This window comes from Nicotiana sylvestris, chromosome 11 (genome assembly GCF_000393655.2).
Source record: "Nicotiana sylvestris chromosome 11, ASM39365v2, whole genome shotgun sequence".
NCBI classification, from domain to species: Eukaryota; Viridiplantae; Streptophyta; class Magnoliopsida; order Solanales; family Solanaceae; genus Nicotiana; species Nicotiana sylvestris.
Genome location: NC_091067.1, coordinates 120530650 through 120542909, shown reverse-complemented (window position 1 = coordinate 120542909; position 12260 = coordinate 120530650). Strand labels below are relative to the sequence as shown.

Here is a 12260-nt window from a genome sequence, read left to right as displayed (position 1 = left end):
CATCAGAATCGGGATTCAAAGGTTCCAGCAGGATTGTATGATGATTTCGGACTTGGGCGTATGCTCGGATCGAGTTTTGGATGACCCGGAAGCATTTTAACGCCTATTGTGGAAGTTAGTATTTTGGTTCATAAGTTTGGGTTGAAGTGCATTTCAGTGTTATCGACATCCGTTTGGGATTCCGAGTCCAGGAGTAGCTTTGTATGGTGATTCTGGTGTTAGGAGCGCGATCAGAAGTAAACTCGGAGGTCCGTGGGTCAGATTGGAGTCATTTGGCTAAAGATAGAAATTTGAAGGTTTTTGAGAAGTTTGACCGAAAGTGGACTTTTTGATATCGGTGTTGGAATCTGATTCCAAAAGTTGGAGTAGGTTCGTAATGTCGAATATGACTTGTGTGCAAAATTTGAAGTCAATCGAACGTGATTTGATAAGTTTAAACATCGAAAGTAGAAGTTTGAAATTCTAAAGATCATAAAGCTTGGATTGGAGGTCGATTCATGATTTGAGCGTTGTTTGATTTGATTTGAGGCCTTGAGCAAGTCCGTAATGTATTTTGGGACTGGTTGGTATGATTGGTTGGGGTCCCGGGGGCCTCGGGTGGATTCCGGGTGGTTAACAAATCGAATTTGGAGTTTGAAAAAGAGCTAAAGTTGCTGGTTGCTGGTGTAACTGCACCTGCGAGACTAGGGCCTACTATACCTTTTTTCTTTTTTTTTTAAACCCAAGTCAGTAGGTTGTTTCCGAGAAATACGCAAAAGCAAGAAGCAGCACTATGCTCGCAGATGCGGTATTGGCGGAAGAGAGTTGGGATCGCAGATGCGTTATTTTATCGTAGATGCGGGACCGCATCTGCGGTAGAGAGGGCACAGAAGCTGAATGGGCTGGGGAGCCCCGGACCGTAGAAGCAGCATTTGGTCTCGCACCTGCAGAACCGCAGAAGCGGTCGTGTGACCGCAGGTGCGGAAGTGCTGGAGGTAGTAAGTTCTTTTAAAATCGGGGGATTGGTCATTTTTCCCCCATTTTCATTGGGTGTGGACGATTTTGGAGAGCTTAAAGAGGGGTTTTTCATCGTCAACATCTAAGCTAACCCCATTTATCATGAGTTAAATATAACGATTATGTATGGATTTAAACATGTAAATTGGTAGTAATTTGGGGGGTTGAGAAAAACCTAGAAAATTGATATTTTTGGCATTGGACCATGATTTTGGGTATGAAATTAAGAGAAAATCATATATTTGAGTTCGTGCATCCATGGGTAAACTTTATGTTCGAAAAATTTCGGAATCTGGGCACGTGGGCCTGAGGGCGTTTTTGTCAACTTTTCGATCAGGGTTAGGAATTGTTATAAATTGGATCATAATGAGTAATTGAGCATATATTAAAGGATTTGCATAATTATTGGCTAGTTTTGGAGCGTTGTGCATCAATTTTATCTTGGAAAGGGCGTGGAATGCCGGTTATGGATCTTCGGAGTAAGGTGAGTCTCCTTTCTAATCTTGTAAGAGGAAATTGTCCTCATAGGTGAGTTAATTGATTATGTTCTCCTATTTGTGAGGGCTACGTCTGTGTATAGCTACTATTATATTTAAGTCCGGGTAGTGTAGGACCCAAAAGCATGTCGTACTTGGAATATTTGTAATCGTATTGACATCTTTGAATTGCTTAAATCATATCGAATTAGTAAACGAATTTCTAAAAATAATTAAACTTCATTTTCTTGAATTGTTAAAAGGGAATTGGCTTTTCTTGGAATAATTGTTTCCTGATGATTTCTTGATAGACTGATTGTTGTGTTTATTTATATTTGACTGTGTCACATGTATGATTCACGAGCAGGGTAATATATGCATATATGGTTCGCGACATTCAATCTTCTGGCAGTGCACAGTTTAAATATTGTTGGATCGGGTCGTACGTCCTTGGCATGATTTGCGCATGCTTGTATTGCTTGCCTTGAACTTATTAAAGTTGTTATAGCCTCTTCTCGGCTTGAGAATATTTGTATAAATGGTGAAAAGGAATTTGGAAAGTTTCCTATAAAAGAAAAAATTGTTTACTTGCTTCATTCTATTGGATTAAAATCATGTCTATAAAAATTCACGATTAAACATATTATTGATATAACATTATTGGACCATTAGTAAGTGTCAAAGTCAACCTCTCGTCTCTACTTCTTCGAGATTAGACGGGATACTCATTGGGTACGAATTGTTTTCATACTCATGCTACACTTGTTGTGCATTTTTGCTGCACAAGCACATGTACTTCTAGTGGCCTACTGGGCGTAGCAGCGTGGATGATACGGGGACTTGGTGAACTGCATTTCTTGAGGCGACCTGCAGCTAGTATAGTCTCTTTCAGTGTATTGTATTTACTTTCTATCCATTGTATACCAGACGGTTGTTGTATTGTATTGTTTCCTAGAAATAGCTCATGCACTTGTGACAACGGCTTCTGGGATGTCTAAGGGTTTATTTAGAAATTTTAAAAGTTGTTAACTTCTTCATTTTTTTATTCAGTGGAATTTACTATGTATTGTTTAAATGTATAAAAGAAGTGATTTCAGAAATATTTAAAACGAGAATTTAATTATGTATTTATGATTGGCTTGCCTGACAGCGATGTCTGGCGCCATCACGATCCTTAGTGGATTTTGGGTCATGACATCCCCCATTTTTCTCCTAACTCCTTACGTGAAATTTATTTCTCTATTAAATTATTGCACCAATTATATCTGCTATATTTCTTCCATTAATATTTTAAATTTTTTCTCTTTCACATACATAGATACTCTTATTCGATGATGCTTAATTTTCTTCGAAATCTTTTGTTGATTTAATAACATAAAAGATCAAATCTGTTATAAATAGAATTTAATTTATGGTGAATATCCATATTTAGAGAGATTCAAGGGTTTATTACTTGGTGGCTAAGTCACTCTCTCCCTATAAATAGAGGGTTCTATTCTATTGTAATTCATCCCATATCAATAAGAATTCCCTCTCTTTACTTTGCTCTGCAATACTCTTCTTCTTTTATTATTTCATAACACGTTATCAGCACGGGACTCTACCATCTCAAGAAGATTAAGGTACAACTTTTCTCTTCTTTTAATTATGACTGATATTATGAAAAGAAAGTTCGTTGCACTTGAAATTTCGGGCAAGAACTATATGACATGGGTGTTGGATGCTGAAATCCATTTAGATGCAATAGGTCTTGGAGACGCCATTAAAGACAAAACTAAAGCATCCACCCAAGACTGTGCTAAGGCCTTGATTTTCTTGCTCCATCACCTTGATGAAGGGTTGAAAATAGAATATCTCACAGTCAAAGATCCACTTGTTTTGTGGAATGGCTTAAAGGAAAGATATGACAACTTAAAGTTGGTCACTCTTCCACAAGCACGATATGATTGGGCTCATCTGAGGCTCCAAGACTTTAAGTCTGTTTCTGAATATAATTCTGCGATGTTCAGAATTACTTCTAAATTGAAGCTCTATGGAGATACTATCACTGATTATGACATGCTTGAAAAAACGTTTACAACGTTTCATGCCTCCAATATGGTCGTGCAACAGCAGTACAGAGAGAAAGGTTTCAAGAAGTAATCTAAGTTGATTTCTCTTCTCCTTGTGGCTGAGCGAAACAATGACTTACTCATGAGAAATAACTAAAATCGACCCACTAGGTCTACACCATTGCCTGAAGTGGATGAGGTGTATTCCCATTATGCTAAGCGCGAAAAGTCCATGACTCTATTCGTAGTCGTAGCCATGGCTGTGGCCGTAGACAACGAAGAAATTTTCATGGTGTTAATCATCTCCCAAAGATAAATAACCACCAAAAGTGGAAAGGGAAAGACGAGAAGCCAAAAGCAAATGGTTCAGAAACTGAATGTTATGGTTGCGGTGGAAATGGACATTGGCCAAATATTTGTCGTATACCAAGACATTTGGTTGAGCTTTATCAAGCATCTCTAAAGAATAAAGGCCCTGAAGCTAACTTTGTCTATGACAATGAATTTGACATCACCCACTTAGATGTGGCAGACTTCTTTAAGCGCCCTGATGGAAAAATAGACCACTTGATCGGTGATGGATCTGTGGTTAAAGAAGATTGAGTAGTTTGATTTTATTTTTATTTTGCTTATTTGTATTAGTTAGTGAATAAACATCATGTAATGATAGTTCTTTACATGAGTAGTAGTCATTAGTATCAATTCGTATTATTTATTTTATGGAATAGTGTTAGAATTCGTTTTAAACAATGTTTCAATTTTCTTAGTTTTCAAAGATTAATATATTTTTTTTATTAAAGTAACGTCATGATTTGTAAATAACCAAGAGGTTATGTGAAGGCTACTTAAATTTTTTCCAAGGAAATTCAAATCTTCATTTTTTTGTCGCAACTGACATGCTAAGTTGCTAATTGTATGAAAAATTTTCAGCATCACACAAAAGGCACATGTTCATGTGAACCATTACGGTTTCTTTCATAAACAAAACTTGTTTTTTTTAACATAAAAGCACAGTAATTATATTACTTAACAAAAGAGTTACACGAGTTAGACATAGAGTTGTGGGCATTACCATTGCCCAAAGTTGCTAGGAAATTACAAACATTAGTAGAGATAGTTCTTAAATTATTACAAGAGTCTTGTTTATCCTTTTGTATTTCTTCTTGCACAAGAAGAGGTGGACGAGCAAGGTAAAAACATTTGTCACTGGGAGGTTTCTTCAAAGTTTCTTTAGTCAGTCTATGAGCTACTTCATTTCCTTCCCTAAAGTTGTGCCTCGGTACTGGGAGCTTCAGCCGGTGCATTAACCACCTGCATTCAAGAATGACATTTTGAAAGTTAGTGCCTTCTTTGTGTAGTAGTTTGATAACATCTGTGCTATCCGTTTCAATTTCCATGTTTGTGTCTCTAAAGTATAGTGCAATCTTTAGTCCTTCCAGGAGGGCCATGAGTTCTGCATGGATTGGGGAGACTGCATGAGTTCTTTTTTGGTAATCAAAGATTCAGTCACCATTTCTATTACAAAAAGATCCACCAAGAATTGCAGCATTGTTAGTAGAAGAGAAAGCACCATCACAGTTAAGTTTGATAGTGTTTATTGGAGGTTTATGCCATCTGGTTTCAACGGCTATTAACTTATTTTTAAAGGGGTATCTTTCCGTGAAGAAATGATATTCCCATGCAAAGCGCATGGGAGTTTTTATAGAGAGGTGACCATGAAGGTTGTTTATATTATTATTATTTCTGTTCTTCCAAATTTCACAGATGCGAAAAGGAAAAAGAGTTTTCCAATTTATCAAGTGAGAGTTTTGACAAATAAAGGCATCTCTAAGCTTTGAAAGCCAGTTTATATCACCCGTATTGATTTGAAAACTAATGCCCATGGCCTTCCAAAATCGAACGGAAGATGTACAGTGTTGAAAAATATGATGAATATTTTCAATGCCGATTCTACACGTAGTGCAAGTTGTATCTATGTTTATGCTAATTTTACTAAGATAATCTCTACACGGGACACGGTTGTGGCTACATTTCCAAAGAAATATTTTAATCTTGTTGGGGCAAAGGAGGTCCCAAATCCATTTATAACAATTGGAAGAAGTGCAGGCTTCATTAAGAAGTTAATAGCAAGATTTTGTGGAGAAAGCACCCATGGAGTTTAGTTTCCAACTGAGGTCATCAACCATGGAATTTTTTGAGGGAATGGGTGTAAGGTAAATACTATTGATAATATCGGGAGGTAGCTCAAAGCTAATTTTACTAATGTCCCAAACTTTTCCCTTATAAAGGTTGCCTAAGGAGAGGTTAAGATCAGAAATATTGAGGGGGCCCTCAATAGTGCTCCTTAGGGTAGGTGTATTATAAATCCAATTATTATGCCAAACGTTCAAGTACGAATTTTTTGAGGGATGCCATAGGATTCCACTATTGCAAAGTTTCCATCCTTGAAGTATGGATTTCCAAATGAAAGAAAGATTTGTAAATTATTTTGAGTAGGCATACTTGGAAGTAATAAGGTAACACCAAGGCAAAGATAGGTTTTTTAAAAGTCTCCACACTAGGCTTGCAAGGTAGACCAAATTTTTTTCCTTTGCCTTGCGGATACCTAAGCCACCCTCCCCTTTAACCTTAGTGATCCTGTCCCAATTAATGAGGTGGAGTTTTTTTGAAGTACTAGTAGTACCCCAAATAAAATTCCTTTGAATTTTGTCAATGGATTTGGGAATTTTGGATGGAAGGAGAGTATATGGGAGGGAATTATTCCTAGGATACTAGTAACTAGTGTGGTACAGCTAGCCATGTTAAGGATTGAGCATTTCCAATGGGAGAGCCTATTAAGTAATCTATCCAAAAACGAATTGAAAGTCTTTGGTCTTGGGATTTTTATTGAGGGTAGGGAATCCTAGATAATTTCCAAACTCAGTGGAACATTATATCCCAAAAAGAGAATGAAGATAGGTTGAAGTCTCCTTAGGGCAATGGGGAGGGATAACAATTATTGATTTAGAATTGTTTATTGTTAGTCCAGACTCTTTGGAGAAATAGTCTAGGTATCCCTTAATACACTGACTAGTTTTTTTATTAGCTTTTCCCATAAGAGTAATGTCATCTGCAAAGAGTAAATGGGATAAAGAGGGGCTCTTGTGACCTATTTGGATGGGGTCCCAATTCCTAAGATCAACTTGATGGTTGATGAGCCTAGAAAGGAGTTCAATACACAGGATAAAAATGTAGGGATAGAGGGGATCACCTTGACGAATACCCCTACTAGGTTGGAAAAATTTGGTTTTTGTACCATTTACTAGGATCCCAATTGAACTGGTTGTAATACAATGCATGATTAACTTAGTATATAGGAGGGAATTTGAAGTAGTGGAGGGTTTTATAAATAAAGGATCACTCCAATCTATCAAAAGCTTTCTCAAGGTCTAACTTAATGGGCATGTTTAAGTTAGAGTTTTTGGAACGTTTAAGAAGACCCATAATTTATTGTATGATTATATCATTATAACTAGTTCTTCTATTCTTTATGAAACTAGATTGCATGGGACTAATGATAAGTAGGAGGAAAGGTTTCAGCCTATTGGCAATTATTTTAGTAATTCCCTTATAAGTCGTATTACAAAAACCAATGGGTCTGAAATTTCTTAGATTGTTTGCATTAGGGAATTTTGGAATGAGGTATAGATAAGTGTTTTTTATTCTACTTGGAAGGGATTGGGTGGAAAAAACCTTTTTAAGTAAGAAACAAAGGAGTCTTTTATTACATGCCAATATTTCTGGTAAAAAAGGGTATATGTCATCCGGGCCTGGGGCTTTGAATGGTTTGAAGGAAAAAATGGCTTTTGTTATTTCACTAATAGAGAGGGGGTTATCAAGACATTGCAAATCAATTTTATTCAAGGCAGAGGGATCATAGGTACTAATTTTTATAGGGGAGGCAATGTGAGCACTTTGAAAGGCATCTTTGAAGAAAATAAAGGAGTGATCTAGGATTTTGTTTGGATCAGTTATCCAATATCCTTTTTCATTAGTGAAATACATAATGGCATTACGACGTTTCCGATTAGAAGCCATAATATGAAGAAACTTGGTGTTGGCATCACCATCATTTATCCAATTACTCCTAGCTCTCAACTTCCAAAAATCATGTTCCATATGTAAGATATTGTTATATTTGAAGGGTTGATTCTGGATTTTGAAGGAAGTCACTATTGTACTAACAGGGAGATGATTGAATACCATTAAGTCTAGCAAGTAAATTTCTCTTTTTCTTGAAAATGTCACCAAAGGTAGAGTTTTTCCAAATTAAAACATCTTTGGTAAAATTTTCCTGAGCCTCCACAAGGCCCTTATTAAGTCAATTTTTTTTAACTAGATTAATAAAATCAGGGTGCCTACACCAAATAGTTTCTAGACGAAAAGGCTTATCCATACTATTAGCATGTCTAGGTTGAAAATTTAATAGGAGTGGATTATGATCCGAATGAATTTTAGGGAGATGGATCACTACTGTCTTAGGGTATAGGTCAATCCATTCCTTATTCACAAAAATTCTATCAAGATGTTCCATAATTAAACCCTTGAATTTCTTCCTATGATTCGACCAAGTGTATTTGTAACCCTTATAGCCTAAATTTAAAAGCTTACAAAAGTTAATACTTTTCCAGATTTGTTTGCTACGTCTACTGCTAATGGAGTTGCCTCCAAGTTTGTCATTGTAGTTGATAACATCATTGAAATCACCCCCCAAGAAGCCAAGGGCCATTAACAGTCTTGCTTATTTTTTCAATGTTATTCCACATTTCTAAACATTTAAACAACTTAGTACTAGCATAAACAGACGAAAATAATCAAGTAAATTTTAAAGGAAGTACCTCTATCACAGCATGGATTTCTTGATTGTTTCTAACAAAGTCATGAACCCTGACCACATTTGCATCCCAAAGAAGAACTATACCTCCTGATTGACCCTCACTAGGAACCTCGATCATTTGGGAAAAATCAAAATCACTTAGAAGAGATAAGTGGCTTTTCATTCTAGTTTCCAGAAGAGTGACCGTACATGGCTTATGAGTATTAACCATTTCTCTGAAGTTCACCCTAAAATTTTCAGTATTACCACCTCAGATGTTCCATATTACTACATTAGTAGGCCTATACATATTTGGAAGATTAGGTGGTGTCCCATTTTCCCTATGGGCTGGAGGAATTGGGTTTCTCCTTAGTGAATGAGCCATAATCATGGCATGGTTTCCCACTGTTGGATCTTGAGGGGGTCGCACATCCATGGAGAATTTGTGTAGTGCTATTGGACAGCTTATCACGTACCTTTTCTCCCTTTGATCTCGGAAGAGGTAGACTTTTACCTCATTGAGCCTTGAAAACTCTAGGACATGACCGGATCCTAGTAGGTTTGTTTCGTCCTCCTCCCCCATCTCCACATTTTCTTGTTCTAGTGCATTGTGAGGGGATTGAATTTGAGGATTCATTGGAGGATTTTGTGGTTGAGCAGGTGGTGGCTGTGGTGATAGAGGTTGTTCATGTAGTGGTGGTGGTGCATGGGGTTGTTGTTGGTTGTTTTGTGGAATCACTGGATCGAATGGGGGTTGTCCATGGAATAAAAATGGAATTCATGTTGTTGATCTCTCCTGGGAAAAAGAATGGGAAATCTACTGGAACTTATTGGGACTGAATGGGATTGAAGTGTGGTGGAAGGTTCCACTGACTCCTCATGGCTTGTGCTTGGTTGAGATTTAGGGATGGAGCTAGTGGGTGGAGGATATTGTTCAACCATACATGATTGAAGTAGTTGTTGATGGCCATATTCATCCCCTCTGAGACTAGTTGAGCTAGGAAATGGGAGTTTTGAAGAACTATGATCGTGTCTTGACCATTGAGCACCATACTGAATGTTATTGCATGGACCGTTAAGGCTTTCTCCACCCACGAGAGAGGTTGATGATCCTGTGGCAATGGTGGTTGTATGAAGTAGGTTTGATTGTTTTCTAATTGATTTTGGGGTAGTGGTGGGTTGGACATGTTTAGGGCTTGTTGGTGCCTTAGGATTTGCACTAGATGGTAACGTCTTCTCTGAGTAATTGGAATTCTTGGCATTGTTAAGGGGAGGAGTAGAGTTTATAAGGTTGTTGTGAGAATAGGAGTCTAGGGTTTTAGTATGAGAAGTATAGATGGAGGGACTAGTAGTAGTGATAGCTAAATTGATATCACCTAGGTTACTTGTGACAGTGTTCTTAGTGAGATTTTGTGATGATTTTGTTAGGGGAACGCGGGGTTGTTCATTGACCATTTGGGGTAGAGAAGAAGCTTCTATATTCACGTGGTTGAGTATTCTGCCTAGAGAATTATCTTCCATGCATAAAGATAAACTAGAATTATGATCAACTAGTGTTACATTAGAGGGTTTGGAGGGAGATGAGTCTTGCAGAAATATAGTATTAGGATGTTCTAGGGTTTCATTAGTAGTAGAAGGGTAATTATGGCCTTGCATGTATTTTAACTGAGTAGCCTTAGGGTCTGCCAAGTGGACTTCCATTGGTCCCTTGATAGCCACGTCAATATCCATGCATGCATTGTCGTTATTTCCTATGTTACCAATGAGATCATTCGTGGTAGTAGGCTGATTGTCCAATGCTCCAAAGGGGTTGCTTATGACAATGGCCTTAACCTTTTGATTATCATGATTAGCATGAAGAGGATCAGCGGGAGTATTTCTTTTAATATTAGAGTTGATAATTAGATGAGGGAGAGTGTACACAACCTTCTTTTTCTTAGGGAATGACACATTGTGCCAGACATCTTCTTTGGACAGTGAAGATCCCCTTTGCATATCTTGGATAGTAGTGTCTATGGACTTTGATTGGCCAATGGCCTTGTCTTCCTTTGGGGGGATTTGTTTGCTTCTTTGGATAATGTAGTTGCATGAGGACATTGAATGCCCTAATCTTCCACAATTTTTACATAGGACATTGGTACCTTCATAGTGTATTTGTTGTTTATATTGTCCAATATAAATGAATGAAGTGGCCGGTATCTCAAGTGGGACTTCAACACACAACCTAGCATAACGGCCCCTTAAGGTTGAAGAGGTGCATGCATCAATTTTTAACAATTTACCAATTTTGTTCCCCACCTTTGTGAGAATTTGGCTATCATAAAACTCTGTTGGTAGTTGTGGTAAACGGATCCAAATAGCTGTTACCGAGATCTTTGACTTTGAGGCTATAAAGTTTGGAACCCATTTTTGGACAGAAAGAAAATGGCCAAAGATAAACCAAGGACTATGATGTAGCACTTTTAACATGCTATCTTCATTGTTGAACTTTGTAATATAATAATCATGTCCTAAGTCTATGAGTGGAAAGTTTTCTTCTAGTTTCCACAGATCCTGGACCTTTCTTTTGAGTAGTTGGTGTTGAATTCTCATCCCTTGTAGTTTTATGATTGTAGAGAATCTCCATGGAGAGTAGATGCGATGGAGATCTTCTGGAGAAAGTTGAATTAGGTGGTCATCTTTGGAGTAGGGCATACAATTAGCTATCTCATAGGAAGATGGCGGGGGGGGGGGGTTGATCATCATTGGCTATATGGATTTCCCCCTCCTCAATCCCATCAACTAATTTATCCCTGAAACTTTGGCTTGAAGGCATCAAATTAGAAAGATATTGTGGTGAATCTATGTCCGGTGGTTTAGGAGGAATGAAATTGGAATTTTTAGGATTGTTCATTGCAAAGTTACAGTGAGAAGGTCGACACTCTCTCTCTAAAGATAGAACGAAGGTTACTTAGACCCTATATTCTTCATAAACAAAATTTGGTTATGTCACAAACACCAATACGGATTTCCGCTTAATCAATTAATCATAATTCATTCCTAAATTAACGTATGCCAGTATGATTAAATCTAACACATTAATTGAACAAGTCAATGAGTATATTTTTTTATCCAATTTCGACTGTATTTTCCTATTGTGCAAGACTATTAAGTCATTCAATGAAAAGCATAATTATATTATTTTTTTGCTATGTAATTGTTTGTATCATAAACAAAGTTTGCTCGAAATTGCATTATAAGTCATTATTGAGTTATTGACTTCACTTTGTACTTATATGTATTCATATATTTTTTTTATATGTCAACCTATGGGAAGCAAATATGGATATTCCAAAAAGCAAACTTGGATCAAAGTTCAATTGTAAAAATATTTGTTTAGTTGATTCATGTACGACACATACAATATTCAAAGAGAGGAAATATTTCTCTCATTTAAGTATGTGTAAGGCAGATGTTACTACAATTTCTAGTAGTAGTAAATTAATTGAAGTCTTTGAAAGAGATACTATAACTCTGCCTAAGGGAACAATACTTATTATAGAGAATGCAATGTTCTCCTCCAAGTCCAAGAAGAACTTGTTGAGTTTTAAAGATATCCGTCGAAATGGATATCATATTGAGATAATAGATGAGAATAATCTTGAATATCTCATCATTACCAAGAATGTCTCTGGCCAAAAGAGGGTTATTGAGAAGTTCCCATCTTTATTTTGTGGCCTGTATTGGACAAAAATTAGTTTAATTGAGGCACATTCTATCGTAAACCAAAAGGTTACTGATTCCAATACTTTTGTACTTTGGCATGATAGATTGGGACATCCTGGATAAGTTATGATGAGACGGATTATAGAAAACTCAAGTGGGCATCCATTAAAGAATTTA

At 37.0% G+C, this 12260-nt stretch overlaps 1 protein-coding gene across 1 annotated transcript; it reads left to right on the top strand.

The window, feature by feature from the left end:
• Positions 1–1453: 1453 nt before the first annotated feature.
• Positions 1454–4126, top strand: LOC104234420 (uncharacterized). The gene is made up of 3 exons (XM_070161809.1): positions 1454–1524; positions 3482–3610; positions 3772–4126. The coding sequence occupies exons 1-3, from the start codon at positions 1454–1456 to the stop codon at positions 4124–4126; spliced, it is 555 nt and encodes a 184-aa protein (XP_070017910.1).
• The last annotated feature ends 8134 nt before the right edge of the window (positions 4127–12260 follow it).